The sequence below is a fragment of the Geotrypetes seraphini genome, chromosome 13, assembly GCF_902459505.1.
Source record: "Geotrypetes seraphini chromosome 13, aGeoSer1.1, whole genome shotgun sequence".
Lineage (NCBI taxonomy): Eukaryota > Metazoa > Chordata > Amphibia > Gymnophiona > Dermophiidae > Geotrypetes > Geotrypetes seraphini.
Window position 1 is genome coordinate 23,014,105 of NC_047096.1, and position 20,039 is coordinate 23,034,143.

The 20,039-nt window shown below is 41.0% G+C and overlaps 1 protein-coding gene across 1 annotated transcript; it reads left to right on the plus strand.

Annotated features, from left to right (window-relative positions):
* Positions 1–4,683: 4,683 nt before the first annotated feature.
* Positions 4,684–19,669, plus strand: DPAGT1 (dolichyl-phosphate N-acetylglucosaminephosphotransferase 1). The gene is made up of 9 exons (XM_033918556.1): positions 4,684–5,052; positions 8,903–9,023; positions 9,995–10,208; positions 15,595–15,741; positions 16,451–16,535; positions 17,172–17,360; positions 17,616–17,703; positions 18,243–18,398; positions 19,099–19,669. The coding sequence occupies exons 1-9, from the start codon at positions 4,898–4,900 to the stop codon at positions 19,162–19,164; spliced, it is 1,221 nt and encodes a 406-aa protein (XP_033774447.1). The 5' UTR covers positions 4,684–4,897; the 3' UTR covers positions 19,165–19,669.
* Positions 19,670–20,039: the final 370 nt, after the last annotated feature.

Below are 20,039 nucleotides of genomic sequence, written 5' to 3' on the forward strand. Positions count from 1 at the left end.
AACTCCTGCGCAACAAAGAGTCATTTTACCAGTCTCAACAAGCCTTGGATTCTCAGTCGTCTTCAGTAAAGCCAAATTCTCCGAACGTAATGATCTTTGCGAGGCCTCTGTTTTGGACTTCTGAGAGCTCATAAGTATATGCATGACCCCCCCAGCTCCGCCCACTTACCCCTTAATTCTATAAAACAGTGCTGAAAATTGTGCACATAAATTTGGGCACTTAGCCAATTTGTGTGTGCAATTTAATTGAATAAAAAGCTAATTATGGCCAATAATTGGCATTTTAACAAGCAATTGATGGCGCTAGTTAGAATCAATTACAAGTTATGCACGTAAATTTAGGTACGAGATCCACACGTCAAAAATGGAGAGTTCAGGGGTGGATCAGGGAATTCCTTTTAGTTACATGCATAATTATAGAATAAGGACATCAGTGGCTAAATTTAGGCATGAGCATTTGCGCCAGATTTTTACTGGTACAAATGGCCATGCCTAAAGTTAGGCGTGGTTCCTGGGTATAAGCACTATTCTATAAACCGTACCTAACTTTAAGCATAGTTTATAGTCACTTTTTTGCCATTGTTTTAGGTGTTATATATAGAATTTACCCCTTAAGGGTTAATTCTCCCTGGTCACCTAAAGTTAGGCACAGGGATGATGAGGCTAAGCACAAATTCTAGATCAGCAATCACATGCTTAATTGTCATTATAGAATAGTAGCGTTAATTTCTAAGTTACACATCTAACTTTAGATGCGAGCACTTATGTTAGCTCAATATTTGCTGCAAACTGTTAGGCACAGAGCTGATCGTATTTTGCCCCCAACCTGCTCATGCCCCTCCCTCCCAGGTCCATACCACCTTGCAATTAAGCACTATGGATTTTGCACACACAATGTGTAGAATCCTAATTATAGGCAGTTGCATGCATTAATTATAGCCACTAGGTTGCTAAAGCCAATTAGCAGCTATTGAATTAAGTTATGCTTGTAACAGCCTTATTCTACAATAACTTGTGTGTGCAACTTTGCAAGTTAAGCATCAAACTGTGCTCGCAAGTTTATAGAATTAGGGAGTTTATGTACAACCAAGTCATTCAACACTCCTGCTTTTAGCTGGGCTCGTGGAAGAAAGGCAATTTTCAAACAGGATTTTTATACTGGTAATCACATTTAAATCCTGAATAAATAAACCCCAGATTTATATCCTTGGCTGTTTCCACCCTCACCCCAAGATGGCTTGATGCTTCACTTATAAAATAAGCAAATTTCACAGCAGGGCATAGGAATAGCCTTACTGGGTAAGACTAATAGTCCATCTAACCCAGTAACCTGTCTTCACGGTGGCTAATCTAGAGCAGTTATCTATAGGCACTTTCTTTTCTGCCTATTGGTAAATCTCCCCCACCATGCATAAAACTTTTTAAAAACTTCCCCCTAGATTGATTTGGCAACCACAGATGCATTAAATGTGGAAAATTGAAATTACAGATAGGACAGGAAAGAAAACTGCAGAATAACTGACTATGCATTTACGAATAAATTAACGCAACACTTGTAGATGCACTTCAAACCACTCTTGGTATTCCCAGCTCTAAATATTCTGTGCAGGAGCAGTTCTATCTTATCTCAGGTGACACATTTTTGGAGCAGGTGAGCATGGCACACACTGCAATATTGTTTTACCACCTCCCGGTCTTGTTTTTTAATTATCCCATTGGGCTTAGCAACAAGAGCAGCACTTAAGCCCATCATCTCCTGCTGCCACAAGGTCGAGCCTTGTAATAAGAGCCATGAGACTTGGTCCCAGGGCATCAGGAAATGATACACTAATGCTCCGCTCCTCTGCTGGATAATGGGGTAAACAAGATTGGAGGGCTGCACAGTAACACTGCTATAGGTTAAGTGCAGTGTGTGCTACACTCAGGTTCTCTCAGCACCTCTGTCAAACACAAATGCAGCCCTTGCTCCCCACCTGAGACAACCCCTGCTTTGCACAGGCCCAGTTTTACATAGGCAGTTGCCATGGGCACTATATTTTGAAAGTGATAAATAACTGGACCAAATAGGAGCTTGCTCCTGCTTTCTTGCATGATGTGTTGCTTTCAAGGACTGCCTGTGTAACACCATTACTGGAGCTCATGTATTGTAACACTTTTACTGAATCTCATGCAGTGGTTAGAGCTACAGGCACCCTGTGGTTGCGGGTTCGAATCTCGCACTGCTCCTTGTGATCCCAGGCAAGTCACTTAATCCCCATTGCCCCATTAGATAGAGTGGGAGCCCACCAGGACAGTTAGGGAAAAATGCTTGAGTACCTGAATAATTTATAAGAACATAAGAAGTTGCCTCTGCTGAGGCAGACCAGAGGTCCATCTTGCCCAGCGGTCCGCTCCTGCGGCGGCCCATCAGGCCTATTGCCTGAAACAGTGGTCCCTAACTAATTTTGTAATTTACCTCTAATCCTATCCCTATAACCTACCTCTACTCCTATCTGTACCCCTCTATCCCTTTGTCCTCCAGGTACCTATCCAAACCTTCTTTGAATCCCTGTAGCGTGCTCCTGCTTATCACATCCTCCGGTAGCGCGTTCCATGTATCCACCACCCTCTGGGTGAAAAAGAACTTCCTGGCATTTGTTCTAAACCTTTCCCCTTTCTCTGAGTGCCCCCTTGTACTTGTAGTTCCCTTAGTACTTGTGGTAATTTGCATAGAACTGTAGGATAGGCGGAATATAAATTATAAAAATAATAATTGATTCCCCAGTCATTAGTAGCAGCATAGAAGCTTCCAAGAAACAATAAATTATGTTCATGTTTATTAAAATCTGTTATACCGCCATAACATACAAGTGTTCACAGCAGTTTACAATAAAATACAGCATAGAAAAGAACTCCATCAATAGATAGAAACAGACCTATCTAAAATTTAAACAATCTTAAAATACAATTTTGTATTACTGTTTCTCCAAGTCAATCCTTGATCATCTCCCGGTACTTCAATAAATATGATCATTCTGTGGAACATCGTCTCCAAATGCTAAATTAAACAAACATGTTATCAAAAGTTTCTTAAAGGACTTAAAATTTAATTCCAAACGGATCTGTCTTAGCAAGTGATTCCATAAACTTTGTGCTAAACCAAAAAAAAGCTCTGGATCTAGTAAATTCCCACTTTGTTCTTCTAACTGATGATATGACCAACCTATTGTCTTGTAACAATCTCAACATTCGTAATGAAGTATATGGGATAGTAAACGACTCTTTCTCAGCTCCTCAAATGAGCCTCCAAACTTTGGGATCTTTGATATTTCCTGTCCCTTCCCTTCCTGGGATCTGCTGTCTTGTCTAAGGACATTGTTGTCCCAAATACATCATACATCCCTCCTGCCACAGACACTTCTCAGTTCTCACACTTACTCCCAAACTCCCCGAGCAAAGCTCTTGGATTCTAGAAGTTGAGTTGCAATTCTTCCAACTTTTCCAGATCCTTTTTTCATGTTTTCCGCTTCCACTGGGGTGTCCAGCGCAAAAAGGCAAACCTTTTCTTCTAACCCGGGATGGAAAAACTGAACATTTGCTGGACTAAGTGTACAGGCCGCAATGGAGACTAGGCTGAGAAATATAAGTTTTTTTAAACAAAAATACTTGAACTTGGTTTTTTTACTAAACTTTTCAAACCACCCTTTTACATATGAAATTTTTAAAGAGGATTGCCAGAGATTGATAGGAAAGTAAAACCAAACATACAAATAAATAAAAACAAAATAAAAGCGTGTCAACCTGTGTGGGCTACATACGCCAGGTTAAATCATCGATGGCTCTAAGACTAAACTAGAAAAATGGGTTTTGATTGTAGATAATCTTTTCCATATGTACAATGGCATGATTCTGGGTCACCTAGTCGCATTAGGGCACAAGTGTCAAAGTCGGTCCTTGAGGGCCGCAATCCAGTCGGGTTTTCAGGATTTCCCTAATGAATATGCATGATATCTATTAGCACAGTGGTTCCCAACCCTGTCCTGGAGGACCACCAGGCCAGTTGAGTTTTCAGGAAAGCCCTAATGAATATGCATGGAGCAGATTTGCATGCATGGAACCTCCATTATATGCAGATCTCTCTCGTGAATATTCATTAGGGCTAGCCTGAAAACCCGACTGGCCTGGTGGTCCTCCAGGACAGGGTTGGGAACCACTGTATTAGCATGCAATGAGAGGGGGGTTGGAAGGAGCGAGAGAGATGCACCTGTGGGAGAGGACAAGGGTTGGAGGAAGGGAAACAGAGACAGAGAAGCACTAAAAGGGTGCAGATGATTGGGAAGGAGGACTGAGGAAATGGGTGGAGTGTAGGCGGGGTCATGTGTCCTCATTTTTTTGCTTCACAAATATGGTAACCCTAGTCTGGGAGAATCCAGAGGATCCTGCAAATCCGTCTATTACCGTTTGTCCCTGAGGATCCACAATGCGTCTTCGGGGAAAAAAAAAAAAAAAATGACGTCAGGTGCTGCGGCTCCAAGACATGAGCTTTGCTGCTGAGCTGAAATAAATTAAAAAAAAAAAAAAATACTGAAGCTTATTTGGTGCGTCTACTCTAGAAGTGGGACCTGTAGATCTCGCGGTCGGTGGGGGCAGACACACAAGGCTGCTTCACCTGCCTTTTAGAGCGTGCCCTTTAAAAAAAAAAAAAAATGCTTCTACTTCCGGCGCAGCGAACCGGAAGTGAAGGCGGAAGACCAAATCGCTCCGGCGGCTCAGTCATCATTTAGCAATACCCCGGGGCTATATGGAAGGAGCCTGGGTTCCGCGAGTTGAAGATTTCTTACCTAGGAGCTATCTAGGTTTAGTTTGCAAGAGAACGGCTGTTTGTCCCTAAGTACAGTACTTGGGAAGTGGAGCAGAAATGTGGGAACTGCCGGTGTTGCCCCTGCTGATCAATCTAGCTGGCTCTGCACTTGGCTTTTTGGCCACCGTGACTCTTATACCAGCCTTCAGGGATCATTTTATAGCTGCGAAACTATTTGGGATTGATCTAAATAAAATCACCAAACAAGAAATGTGAGTAAACAGTGTTACTTCCTGAAAATGTTCAACTCTCTAAAATGCCTGATCTTGAGCTACATTTTTTTGTACTGACAGGACTTAATGAAGAGCAAGACCAGAGCTGGCTTCACCACTAGGCTGTAGCTTCTGACAACCAAATAACTATCTGCATCTCCTTTTAGCTGAAAGGGGGGAGGGTAATTTTCAGATACCCCACTTGAAAGCCAAGCAGAGGAAAGGTGATGGCTCTCTTTCCGTGCTTCGCTACTATGCGAAACAGAGGGCCCCTGTCAATTTGTAGATATAGAGCAGTGGTCTCAAACTCAACCCCCTTGCAGGGCCGCATTTTGGATTTGTAGGTACTTAGAGGGCTTCAGAAAAAATAGTTAATATCTTATTAAATAAATGACAATTTTGCATGAGGTAAAACTCTTTAGGCTAAGTCTTAATAATAATATTGTAATTTATAGCTAAAGAGACATATGATAAAGAAACTATTTTATTTTACTTTTGTGATTATGATAAACATACCGAGGGCCTCAAAATAGCATCTGGCGGGCCACTTGTGGCCCCCGGGCTGCGAGTTTGAGACCACTGATATAGAGATATAGACTGGATTGTCACCTTTCATCTTCACATTTTCCTGACCATTTAGGGCTTTGCAATGTAGCATCGCTATTTTTGCTGTTTGAAATTTTTGTGACAGTTGGATGTTCTGACACATTGTCGGGTGGAGGGGTTTTTTAAAAATTATTTTTTGTGGACCATTGATTAGACGAGCATAGAATTAATGCAGTTGATGCATAAATTGAAGCTCTTTTTGATTCTGAAGTCTTTTTCTCCACCCGTTTTTGTTGTTTGGTTTTGGTAGTCAGATTGATTGATTGTATTATTGTGGGGACCAGTATTTATTTTTTTTTACATTTTTATTGAGCAGCATCAATTGTTGATTTTCTTATTTTCAAATAGCCCATCTGCCCTGGGTAAATGGATTTTGGAAATTACCGAGATATGTAAACAAAAATTAATATTTAAAAGTCATCGTCCACACACACACCCACACTTTTTATCAAACCGCGCTGCTTGATAAAAGGGAGAGTTGATGTCTTGTCATATAAGAATTTTACAGGATTGTTCTGGGATGGGTGATGCTGGGATAATCAAGATTGTTGAGTTTAATTATGAAAAACTCGCAATTTCCTGGATTTAGTGTAAGAAATAGAAAAGGATCCAAGGGTATGCTGTTAGTATTCAGTTGGTGGGGGGATGATAAAAGGGAAATTTTTGTATGTTGTTCAACTAATAAATTGATTTTTGTATCTTTGCTGTTTCTACTACCCTGATGTTAATCTGAACTATAGAAGACTATTGTACATCCAACATCTATCTGTGTGTTGGATGTAATTTGGACATTATTTTTTTTAATTTTAATTATGAAAATCTCAAGAGAGTCTAGTTGCATTAAAGATAGTTTGGGCTGAAAGTTGACAAAAGGGTATGAAATATCCTTGTACCATCTATGATCAATACTATAGTAGAACAAGAGTGTAGAAATTAGATTGATATCAGTCATGCTCTCTGAGCATCTAGGTAGCAGATCCAGAGAATACAGCAAAATAGAAAAGATCACAAAAATGTCAAACATGTACAATACTGTACAGTATATTCAGTGTTTTAAAGCCAACCAGGTTGTGTTCTAGACTATGTTTGATTCCAAAACTATTTGTTGAGCTTTGTTGAAAAATAGTACTTCTGTAATTGATTTTAAAGGAATATTCAAACACACCTTGGGGTGGCTTTTTTTTTTTTTTTTTACTAAGGGCCTCTTCTGTCAAACTGCGCTAGCAGTTTTTAGTGCAGAGAGCCTCGCTGAATGGCCCGCACTGCTCCAGACGCTCATAGGAACATACCCCAGTCACTGGGGTCTCATTATAAAAAATGACTTCGCTGATGTGTGGGAAATACATATCGTGCTTCTATGTATAAAATCAAGGCATTTTACGTTACTAAACACCCAGATTTTAGACATAGAAAAGAGAGCTGGCATTGCAGTAGGGCAAAGGTAATGTCAGTATTTGTACATTATATAGTTCATTATATTAAATATTGAACTAAGGCCAGTACTGGGCAGACTTGCACAGTCTGTGTCTGTACATGGCCGTTTGGGGGAGGATGGGCTGAAGAGGGCTTCAATGGCTAGGAGGGTTTAGATGGGCTGGAGTAGGTTTTGATGGAGATTTCGGCAGTTGGAACCCAAGCACAGTACCGGGTAGAGCTTTGGATTCTTGCCCAGAAATAGCTAAGAAGAAAAAAATTCAAATTGAATCAGATTGGGCAAACTGAATGGACCATTCGGGTCTTTATCTGCCGTCATCTACTATGTTACATCTAGGCCTTGATTCTATAAACGGCGCCTAACTCGGTAGGCGCCCTTGGAAGTGGCAGCTACCGCATGTCAATCAAAGTTAGGCGCCATTTGTAGAATCGCACCTAGGCACTGCCGGTACATAAAGCCAGGGTTTTCTTGGCCTCAAATAATGGCGTGTAAGGAAGATGCCTAGCAGCGCCTAACTATCCGTGCCCAAACTCCACCCATAACCACACCTACTTTTCATGTAGGTGGTGTTGAATGTCACACAGATTCTGCGCATAATTTAAATGAATCCTTCATTAATTGTTTTTTTAATTGGCTTTAATTTATTTATTTAAAAATTTGTATCCCACACATCCACCAGTTCTTTGCGGATAACAACAATACGTGCATAATAAATTAATAACACAAAATCACTGGTACTATTTCTGTATAAGAACACCACTCAATGCAGGTCTTAACAACGCAAAAAAAAAAGTGTGTGTATGTGTTTTTAAGAAAATGCTTAGACAAATAACATGGTTTTCACTATTTTCCTAAACTGCAAAACATGTGATGCCTTTTTTTTATCAGGGCCTTAGTGGTGATATTCAGCAGCTTGACAGACAAGTTATCGTATGCATTTGATATTAGGGATGTTAAGTAGCAAGTCTAAATTTAAAAGTTTATGCACCAGCAAGGTTGATGATGATATTCAGCGCACTAGTTAAATGAATAGAGTCACTGAATATAAGATTAAAGTTAAGCATTGGTATTTAACTTTATAGGTTGGCTGATGTCAAACCCATGATTGCTTTAGCACTGGGCGTTTAAAAGATGTCTTAGGAAAAGCTGCTTAGTAAATACATCTCTATAGAGCAGGGCTTCCCAACCTGGAGAAGACCATCACACTCCCATAGGAAACCAGGAAATGGTAGCAGTAACCACAGATATGGACAGCAGAAAAACTATATTAGGACAACCATACACTGGACTTCCTCAGCAGTCAGATAAAATCTATAATGCTTATTGTTGTACGCTGTCAAAAGTCCAGTCAATGAACCTGTTTTCTGCTGTTATCCTGGTCCATCTTTGTGGTCACTCCTATCATTTTATGGTTTCCTTCCCAAATTATGGGTCACAACCCCAAATGAGATAACACAGTCTGCATATATGGTCATGAACTGAATAGCCACCCCCAAATAAAAACTTAATTGGTCCGCTCCTGCCAATGAGTCCATGCTATAATTAGGCCTATACAGGTTTCACAGAAGGCAAGCGATGACAGCATTGGCTGCAATACTATAGGAGGACTGGGAACAGCACCATCCTCCAGGGATCACATGCTTTCTGTGGCCATTATAACAGGGGTCACACTCGCATAAAGCTATTGATAAGCACTGATATAGAGTCTGAGTTCCTGTTGTGCACCAATGAGCCCAATTCTCTGTCGCCATATCTGTATAATGAAAACACCTGCTTCCAGAAGTTTGCTTTATTTTTTTGTTTTTGCAGTCCAGAATCGCAAGGTGTGATCAGTGGAGCTGTGTTTCTTATTATTCTCTTCTGCTTCATCCCTGTCCCGTTCCTGAGCTGCTTTGTAGGGGATCAGTGCAAGGTGTTCCCACACCATGAGGTGCGTTACAGGTGAGAGTGAGGTGTGTTTTGTGTTTAGTGAGTAGAAGGAATATAGAACAAGGATCTCTATTATGATGTGGCAAATGGGATTAGAATGCTAGCCTTTAGCAGCTGCAACATGGACAGTACTTGGTATGAAGATGTTGATATACATATGGGCATAGTCACAGGTCAGAAGTACCCTTATTCCTCCACATCCTTAGTAATGGTATCTTAAGTATGCTAGGAATTATTAGGAAAGGGATGGTAAATAAGTCTAAGAATATTATAATGCTTCTGTATCGCTCCATGGTGCAACCTTACCTTGAGTATTGAATTCAATTATGATTGCCGTATCTCAAAAAAAAAAAAAAGTTGAATTAGAAGAGGCTCAAAGAATAGTGACAAATATTTTTAAGGGGATGGAACACCTCTCATATGAGGAAAGGCTCTTTAGCTTGGAAAAGAGACCACTGAGGATGGATATAATTGAGGCCTACAAAATCCTGAGTGTTTGTCTTGATTGATTAGATTGTGAGCTCATTCTAGCAGAGACTGTCTCCTTCATGACTCTGTACAGCGCTGCCTGCATCCAGTAGCACTCTAGAAATAATTAATAGTAGTATAGAATGGGTGAAAGTTAAATCAATTTTTCACTCTTTCAAAAAGTACAAAGACTAGGGGACAAAGAATAGTTAAGCTCAGGAACTAATTGCTAGAGGATGTGGTAATAGCAGTTAGCGTAGCTGGGTTTAAAAAAGATTTGGACAAATTCCTGGAAGAAAAGCCCTGAGTCTGCTATTGGTAGCATGTAATGTTGCTACTGTTTCAGATTCTGCCAGGTACTTGAGACCTGGATTGGCCACTGTGGAAACAGGATAGTGGACTAGATGGACCATTGGACTGACCCAGTATAGCTATTCTTATGTTCTTTCTTTGTGGTATAGCTGTGGTTCTAACCTCCCTTTTTATGGATTTTTCCTTTTGCAGTTTGTGGCTTTCATCGGTTCTTTACTTGCCATCTGTTGTATGATATTTTTGGGTTTTGCAGACGACGTACTAAATCTACGCTGGCGACACAAGCTGCTGCTTCCCACTATGGCTTCCCTTCCTCTGCTTATGGTCTATTTCACTAATTTTGGAAACACCACTATTGTGGTGCCCAAACCTTTTAGAGCCCTTCTGGGCATGCACTTGGACTTGGGTAAGTGATGGTATCTTCTGTTCCCCCAAACACAGGGAATAATCTAAAATGGACAAATCTGAAAAGAATAAAAAAGAAAAGGCCTTCCAGTGCAATAAATGAGACATTCTAGACATGTGGGTTATCTCCCAAAGGCCGCGTGCCATATGCAGAAGGAATCCACTCCAGATTTTTTCTGTGACTCTCCTCTACACTGGGAGCTCTAGCACCACCTGCAGTTTTTCCTTTCTGAACGCATGCCTAAAGGAGTGTTTCTGTTCTGCTTTCCCTTTTTTCTTATTTTATTTTGTGGTTTTGTCCCCTTTTTGGGATTTCTTTGTTGTCAGAGCATTTCCTCAGCTCTGCCTGCATAGAGAAGCAGACTCCGGTCTGCAGCTGACAGGCTGATCCTTGGTGGTACCTGTTGGCCAGCCTGCATTTGTTTCCTTGGATCTTGAAGCCATCCATCCCTACTTTTTTCTCGCCTTCTGTTTAGCAGGAATTCGAACACAGGCTGTTAGGCATCCTTTAGATGCTCAGCAGTGTCTCGCAGGGCACAGGCTGCTTATTTATCTCCACCTGTCCCTTAGCACGTCCGGTCCACTGGAGTGGAGGTACAGTCAGGCACTGTGTCTTCAAAGAGGCATTCCCAGCATGAGGCAGTGATTTCTTCTATTCCAGCTACTGTAAGAGAACTGAAGTAGGCTGCAGCATATTTCCAGCACAGGTCACAGTAAGTAAGGCTGTTCTGAATTTTGCAGTTTTGAGAGTTTCTGCATGTCCCTCCTGTGTTCCCTCACCTGAAATATCCTAAAATCACTGTTTTTGTAATTTCCTAAGTGTGAAAATAATCACGATTTTGGCATGAATGTTTTAGCGGCAACCATCTTGAATTTTTAGTGATCTTTTTTCAAAAGATTCCTGTTCTCCAAAATCTGTAAATTTAGCCTCAAAACTTGTTGGGATTGAGTCCTTGAGTTCTCCTACTGTGGGGACTCGTGACAATATGCCGCATCTTCGTATTCTTCTCTGGCTTTAAAACCTGGGGATGATCCCGCAGTTCTGTGTTTGTTTTAAGTCTGCTGCTTTGCCTGATCTCATTTCAGAGACTTTGCAGGAGTTGAAAATAGTATCTCAGCTGGCTCCTTCTACCGCCTCCTCTCTCCTTTGCGCTCAGTCTTATGTTTTTCCCTGGCATCCTGATATGATCATTCTGATCTTGGAGCAATGGAATTCGCCGGAAGGCACTCTCGAGGTGGCGAGGGCTATGTCCCTTTTTTACCCTATGCAGCAGGAGTACCCGCAGCTTCTTGGTCAGCCTAAAATGGACTCTTTGGTTGCACAGGTGACTAAACGCACCGTCCTTCCCAGTGAGGGTGGTGTGGTGCTTAAGGACATGCAGGACCACCATGTGAATGTTGTTCTCAGGAGACTTTTTGAGGCAGCGGCTTTGGGAGCCAAAGCTGCTTCTGCGGCATTCTTTGTCACACATGCTTGCTTGTCCCAGCTGAGTACTCTGGAAAGTGAGGCTGTGGAACCTCCTCCACAGCTTCTTTTGGCTGGAGCAGATTATGTTGCTGATGCCCTATATGACCTTAAGTGCTTCCTGGGTAAGGTGTTGGCATATTTGATTTCTGCTCACTGTATGATCTGGATTAGACTGGTCTGGTGATTCCACCTCTAAGGCTACTCTTGCTAGGCTTCCTTTTAAAGGACAATTGTTATTAGGCAAAGGGCCTGGACATCTCATGAATTCTGTGGTGGACCGTCACCCTAGACTCTGCCTGACACCAGATCGGGATGCTCTACTTTTTATAGCTCCAGCTGTTCCTACCCTTATTCATGCTCCACATCTCGGAGATTTTCCCAGAGCTACAGGCAGCGGTTCTGAGGCTCCAGGTGTAACCAGTTTTCTGCCTTCCTTTCGGCTCCCTCTACCAAAAAGGCATAATGACGCATGTAGCAGGAGTCAACAATGTTCAAGCAAACTTTCTCAGCAGACAACCCTTGGATCTAGGTGAGTGGGTGCTGTCCTCAGCGTCGTTTCAAGCCATTGTGTGGTGCTGGGGTCGGTCTCACTTCGACCTAATGGCAAAGAACTCGAAAGCTGTCCAATTCTTCAGTCAAATATCTGAGCCTGGAAGCGAGGGCCTAGATGTTCTGGTACAACTGTGGCTGCAGAGAGTACTACTATATATTTTTCCTCCCTGGCCCATGATAGGTTGCAACTCATCAGGGAAGGGTCATTCAGGTGGATCCAGATTGGCCTTATAGACCGTGGTACACAGATCCGGTGCATCTTCGCATAGCTCACAACCTTCGGTTGCAGACTCTTCCAGACCTCTCTCAGGGTCCAGTCTGCATGGAGAATCCTGATTGCTTTGTTCTTATGGCATGGCTATTGAGCATGAAGCTTTAGAGCGCAAAAGCTATTCTGATGTAGTTATTTCTACTCTTTTGAAATCTAAGAAGTCGACTACTGTGTGTGCCTGTGCCAAGGCATGGAAGACTTTCTAACACTGGTGTGACCAGGAGAGTGTGGAACTGTATTCTGCTCCTGTTTCAGTAGAGCTTGCTTTTCTCCAGGCGGGTCTCGACAAGGGCCTTACTGTGGATTCTCTTCATGTCCAAGTCACTGGGCTGTCTGCTTCAGAGCCTGAGATCATAGTCCTTTACTTGAATCTCACCCTGATGTGGCCAGATTTTGCATTAGACCGCCACTCAAACTGCCATTCCCTTTATGGAACCTTAACTTGGTTTTGGCTGGCCTCAGCAATGCTCCATTTGAGCCTCTGAAGGATGCTTTTCTGTTTGACCTAACGCTCAAGGCTGTTTTTTTGGTCGCCATTATCTCAGCAAGATGTGTTTCAGAACTCCAGGCTCTGTCTTTTGAAGGAGTTTGGAGATGGGAAAATCTCTCCACACGGTTCCTTCATTTTTGCTAAAGGTGGTATCGGCATTCCTTATCAATCGGGAAATGTGTTTTTGCCTGTTTTTCAGCCTACTGGTTCTAGGAAACAAAATCATATTTTGAAACAGTTCTGTGTTAACTAGAGGTCACGAAAGAGTTTAGCCTCTCTGACCATCTGTTTGTGCTGACTCATTCTTCTAAGGGAGGTGCTCCCGCTCCAAGCCACCATTTCCAGGTGGGTCCATAAGGCCATTTTGTCATCCTACATTCTTTGCAATAAACATTCTCCTGTTTCTGTTAAGGCACATTCTACCAGGAGTATGGCTGCCTCGTGGGCCGAGGTTCGGGCAATCTCTGAGATTTGTAGAAAAGCTACTTGGTCCGTTCTGCACGTTTGCCAAATTTTACAGAGTGGATGTGGCAGCAAGACAGGACTATACCCACCCTAGCTTTTTGGGACTGGTTTTGTACATCCCACATTTCTAGAATGTTTCACCTATTGCATTGGAAAAAGAGATTATGTCTTTACCTTGATAATATCTTTTCCAGTAGATAGGTGAGACATTCTAGACCAGGGGTGTCAAAGTCCCTCCTCGAGGGCCGCAATCCAGTCGGGTTTTCAGGATTCCCCAATGAATATGCAGGAGATCTATTAGCATACAATGAAAGCAGTGCATTCAAAGAGATCTCGTGCATATTTAGTGGGGAAATCCTGAAAACCTGACTGGATTGCGGCCCTCAAGGAGGGACTTTGACACCCCTGTTCTAGACTCTCGCCCTGTCCTTCCTTCGCCTGCCTACTGTTGCATTCTGTTTATGCTTCTCAAAGTTTATTCTTGGATTCCAGTCAGCCCTTTGAGCTGGGAAGAATTCTGTAAATATTTTCCAAATGCATACTGCGGTCTTCCCTGAGCTCCTTTTATGCATTTGTTCACTGTTTTTGAGTTTGGCATGTTGCCTCTTTGAGCAGAACAGTTGTTTCTTGGGAATTTTCCCCTTGGTGCCCCTACTTCATATTCTGTGTTGGGGTTCTTGGTGCTTGGTACAAACTGCAGGTGGTACTAGAGCTCCCAGTGATGTAGAGAAGAGTAGCAGAAAAAAAAAAAAATAGAGAGTGGATTCCTTCTGCATAGCCCACATGTCTAGAATGTCTCACTTATTTACTGGAAAAGATATTATCAAGGTAAGGACATAATCTCTTTTTATGAAAAATGGGTCTTGCATGTACACTCGAAGGTGGAATATAATGGAGGAAGAGAAAAGTATTTAACTCAGATGAGAAGTTGTCACGCGCATGGCTTTATCCTTGGTATTATGGACAGGTGATACTGAGCAAATTGGATAGGATAGTTTTTTTTTGTCATCTATTAGATTACTCTGAGGAGAATTTTCACTTGTTCCTTGTAGTACCCACAGACCTGCAAAGTGATTTTCAAAGGGATATTCCCAGTTCCACAAAAATATTTATTTATTTTTATTATTTATATACCACTTATAGCTTAAGTGATTTACATTCAGGTACTGACTCATTTTTCCCTATCTGTCCTGGTGACCTCACATTCTATCTAATGTACCTGGGGCAATGAGGGATTAAGTGACTTGCCCAAGGTCACAAGGGGCAGTGTGAGTTTTGAACCCACAACCTTAAGGTGCTGAGGCTGTAACTCTAACCACTGCGCCACACACTCCCCATATTTTGCACATATGAAATATGTGGCCTAAAAACAGCATCAGGATTTCAGCCAACCCACCCATCCTAGTCCTGCCGTTTTTTGTTGTTGAAAGAAGGGAACAGATTTTTATAAGTATTTTTATGAGATGTTTTTAAATTGGAAGGGGATGGGAGAAAATAAGTTTTATCTTTCTTTGATTAAGTATATTGTGCTGTAATGATAATAATGTATGTAAATGCATCATTTGTCGTGCACAATTGAAGTTTCAAAAATGAATAAAGAATATAAAAAAGAAAGAAAGAAGGGAACAGTTTTCAAAATGGGTTTTGCCATAGGTGAACATTGACTACATGTGGAAATCCCTTTTGAAAACGATACCTTTATGATAAAGGGTGTGGTGAGTATGGAACATCAAAGAGGAAAAAAATCAATTAGCTTAAAGAGGTTACAAAAACATCAACAACAAAATATAAATCTTAAAAACATTCCTTATGACAAAAGAAAAAAATTATGGCAACTTACACTACAAGTCAAACCAAAGGAGAGGAAGCTGGTTAAATATGTGTTTCATTTCGGCAGAGATAGAGTGAATATTTAGGATATAGAAAAGAAGTATAAGTCAGAAGAAATGTAAACTTCAGTGGTGTTGAATGATCTTCAGAATATCATGACTAATAAAAGCCAGGATCCCAGACCTAGTTTTTGAGCTGGAAGCCCAAAGAAGCAGTAGGAAACTGCCAGGTAAAAATAAAATGGGGACTAAAAATAGCCAATCTGCTTTTGTCTTTCAGTTATTTACTTATGTCTGTACTTTCCTGTCCAGGGATCCTGTACTATGTGTACATGGGGATGCTGGCTGTATTCTGCACCAATGCCATCAACATACTGGCTGGCATCAATGGCATCGAAGCTGGACAGTCCCTTGTGATTGCTGCCTCAATAATCATATTCAACATTGTTGAATTGAATGGTAACAGATATACTTCTAATATTCTGTGTTGTAGGATATTAAGCTGTGGGATATATTCATTATCATTGACCTCCAGTTATTAAGTGAATTCAGTTTAAGATCTTGACTCTGGCCCATAAAGCACCGGATTCAGGCCAATACCCTTACTTTGCCTCTTTGATTATCCCTTACTGGCTTTTGAAACCTAGTTTTCAGCACCTTCTAGCTATCCCCTCAGTTCTCCACTCATCGGTGTACTTTTTTTCTACTTAGCCCCTTCTCTCTGGAATGCTTTCCCACTTCAACAACATACTGAGCTGTCTCAAAGGAGAGCTACAGACTTATCTGTTTATCCAAACTTTTTGCCGTTGATGAGTTGTGTGAGGCTCTGATAGGAGCAGTTGTTTTCTGTCTTTTACCCTGGTTTATTCTCTATCCTATCAGTAATTTGAATGAAGGAATAGCCTAATGGTTAGTGCAGTGGCCTCAGAACCTGAAATCCTTGAAATCCATAACTCTCCATTGTCCCTGTATATAATATGTAAACTGCTTTGATTGTAATCACAGAAGGGGGTATATCAAATGCCATCCTCTTTCCCTTTGTAGTTCTTTGCAGTACCTGCTTACTGTGACGTGAACTGCTTTGTTTGTACTGTTTGAAAGGCAATATATCAAGTACTAATAAAACATAAAGGGGTTATTTTGATTTATTTTTTTTTCTTTCTTGCAGGGGATTTCCAAGATGATCACTTGTTCTCTCTCTATTTCATGATCCCATTTTTCTTCACCACGCTGGGACTGCTGTACCATAATTGGTAAGAGACCATTTTCAAGGATGCCAATGTTGTTACGCTCTGAGCGGGTGCTCTCTGCAGTCTACCTGACAGCAGAGAAGGCTAGGCTTCATGTGTGGATGTGTTTTACTGGTAAAATGCTTTAGAGTTTTCTGCATTGGTCAAAGAGCTGGAAATACGTCAGCCAGCATTTCTCAGGTTCTTCATGGTAGATGTTGCAGTTCTTTTGTATGAGATTTCTTACTATAGTGCCTTATGTGGTGCACAGATCAAAGCAGCTTAGAAGCTAAAACTGAAGAATAGATCAGAAAGGAACACCATTCAGTAATAGGACAGAGAGCAATGTGCACTCAAAGAGGATATTTTGAGAGCAAGAGCTTATTCTGTAGAGGCCATCCAGTTTCAACAACAAACAAATCAATAAGTAGCATCCAAATGCCATTTTTTAAAAAGGTACATTTTGAGAGCAGACTTGAATTTTCTAAGAGATGGCTCAGCGTAGAGGTGAAGGAGGTAAGTCGCTCCGAGGGTGGAGTTAGAAAGAAAAAAGCGGAATGCCTAGTAGTCTTAAATTTGGTATGAACAGGGGCTGTTGGAATAATGACTCTGTGTTACCCTTATGTGTCCCTTCAGTTTTTCTGATCTTGTATATTTCAGGTATCCTTCCCAGGCCTTTGTGGGAGACACCTTTTGTTACTTCGCTGGTATGACCTTTGCTGTAGTAGGGATTGTTGGCCACTTCAGTAAGACCATGCTGCTCTTCTTCATCCCTCAAGTCTTCAACTTCCTGTACTCTCTGCCACAGCTCTTCCATATCATTCCATGTCCAAGGCATCGACTTCCTAGGTAACTTTCTGATTCTGGACAGCTGGAAAAAAAAAAGAAGTTCCCTCCCTTCCATTCCTTGATGGCAGTTCTTCCGGGTTTTTTTTTGCACAGGGTCTGTACTTGTGCAATTTTGAAATGAACTATATGCTACAAAACTAAAGAAGTTCTGATGAAATTTAGGAGGGTGACTTAAAAAGAGGGAGGGAGAACTGTTAAATCTCCACTGCTATGTCACCGTTCAGTCTCTGCTAATGTTTTATTTCTGCCCCCTAGGTTTTGTGCCAGTACAGGAAAGCTTGGAATGAGTTACTCCAAATTCAAAAGCAAGGACCTGTCAAAACTGGGAGCACTCATTCTCAAGGTAGTCTGCTGGCTCCTCCCCCTTCTGTCCCCCAGTTATTTAGAAAGTACTCATTATTTAGCATTTCCATATCGGGCTGTAGAATCCCATGCCTATGAATGAAGTAGGAGAGAAATATCGCTGCTTTCATTGACAACATGGCTTTTCTTGCAGGTCTTTGGAGTAGATGCAACTTTAAGTGGATCTTAGCATTTGAACTGTTTGAAGGGTGTTGTCCCAGAGTGAACTAGGGATTGATTTTTGTTTGAATGTTTTTGCTTGTGTTATCTCCTTATGTACCTTTTTGTTTCTAAACACATTTTAACTTTCCCTTTTCAAGCCTGGTTATGTCTGTCTGTGTTGCTTGAGTTTTTGTTTGATTTAGTTGTGCTTTTGCTACTATATTGCCTACCCTTGTTATGTAATTGTGAAAAGCAAGATATTAAACCATAGACCAAACTGACCCTAAACCCCATCTGGCATGGCAAATCACTTTATGCTTATACTCTTCTGCTGCAAAAACTAAAATTGAATGTATGATGATGATTTTGGTCTTTTAGGTCATGGAAGCACTATGGCTTGTGGAAGTGAAACAGGAATTGGATGAAGATGGTAAATACATGGAGTGCAACAACCTTACACTCATTAATTTAGTTTTGAAGCTCATTGGTCCAACTCATGAGAGAACGTTAACACTTCTCCTGCTGCTAATACAGGTAAAAAAAAAAAAAAGATAATAAATACAGTAACTTTACATATTAGAAATAATTTGTTAAAACTTTTTCCACACATACATCACCTCTTAAATTAGGTCATACCTAAAAGTAGGTGATTTATGCACCTAGGACGTAAAGTACATGCATCTTTTATAAACTTTTAGGCCTGCTCCCAAGTGGGCATAAATATCAACACCCTCAGGCTAAGCACTGTTTCTATAGGATCTGTACTAATATTCTATAAAGACACAAGCAGCTGTTTACCTTCTACCCTCGTGTTCTGGCTTTTATATTACCAGCTTCAGGGACGTTATATCTAGGGCTGTTACTGAATATTCATATTCGATTCGATTTAGCCCCAAATATATTATTTGTTTTCGACCAAATAGTGACTTAAATGCAAATATGAATAATCCAGGGCTCCACAGTGCTAAATCATTCTGAAATAAACACTTGATCTTTGATTTTGTGTTGCTGCTTTTATTATTTGTTATGTTAAAGCTCAATGCTCATTATTCATATTTGGCCGAATAGTAAAACGTGTTATTTGATACTTTTAATTATACCTATAGAACTTTTCTATCTGGTCCAGGACCCAGACCAAAAAAGAAATAAACCAGCATTTACAGCTTTCTATTAACAAATGTTTTTCATAGCATAAATTAAGATCAATAAAATCTGGTTTGTATTTTATATTTAGGTGCTGGGCAGCACTTCTGCATTCCTCATCCGCTATCATTTAGTCCGCTTATTCTATGATATTTGATGCCTCTGGTGCTTTAAGAAGGAATAGTGAATGTAACTATAAGCCATTCTCATGGATTCTTTTTCCCAACCACTTAGAAGATAGGCAATATGGAAGACCTTGCAGGGCCCTTTTACTGTACCTCAGATACTACTGATAAAACACCTTCCTGATTGGGAAGGCAACAGCTGATGATATGAAGGCCAACGTCCCTGCTTGCATTTGACCATAAAGCCAGCGACAGTAAACTTAATTCAAGTTCCAGTCCAAATACTCTGAATCCTACAGGATGGCCGGGGAGGTCTGCCCTTGCAATAACTGGAAAGCTCCAGTCTCCTGCCAGAGTGAAAGAGGAGTGGCTAATAGGGCTCGGACAAGGTTGGAGTGACCAGGGCATTGCTCTGGGTGCTGTTCCCTGATCTTTGTAGCAGCACAATTGTACCCTGCATGATAAAACAACTGGTGCTGGCTGCTGATTAATGCAACAGAGAAATCAAAGAAATAAACCTAAAACTTGTTTACTATATCCATTTACAAAAAAAAACTGTCTGAAATTTTTATAATGGTAAAATACAGTCATTGTTCTAACAGAAGCATCGCAAGCTTAGCTATCATACTAAGAAGAATAATCCTTGTAAATTCTTCCAGCAGACCTGCAGGGATAAAATAAGCAGACAAACCACAGAGGCAAAAATGCTGCAAAATAAGATGTGAGAAAATCTGATTGGAGGAGAGCCCAGCCTATCTGTAAATCCTTTGGAGCCTTTGAGATTCTGTATTGGGGGTTGGAAGGCTATGAGTCAAGACTTCCCATCTCAAAGAGTTTAAAACAGGATCTCCCTCTAAGGGGTAAATAGATGGGATAGAGATTTTTGATTGTATACTTTGCGTGATAT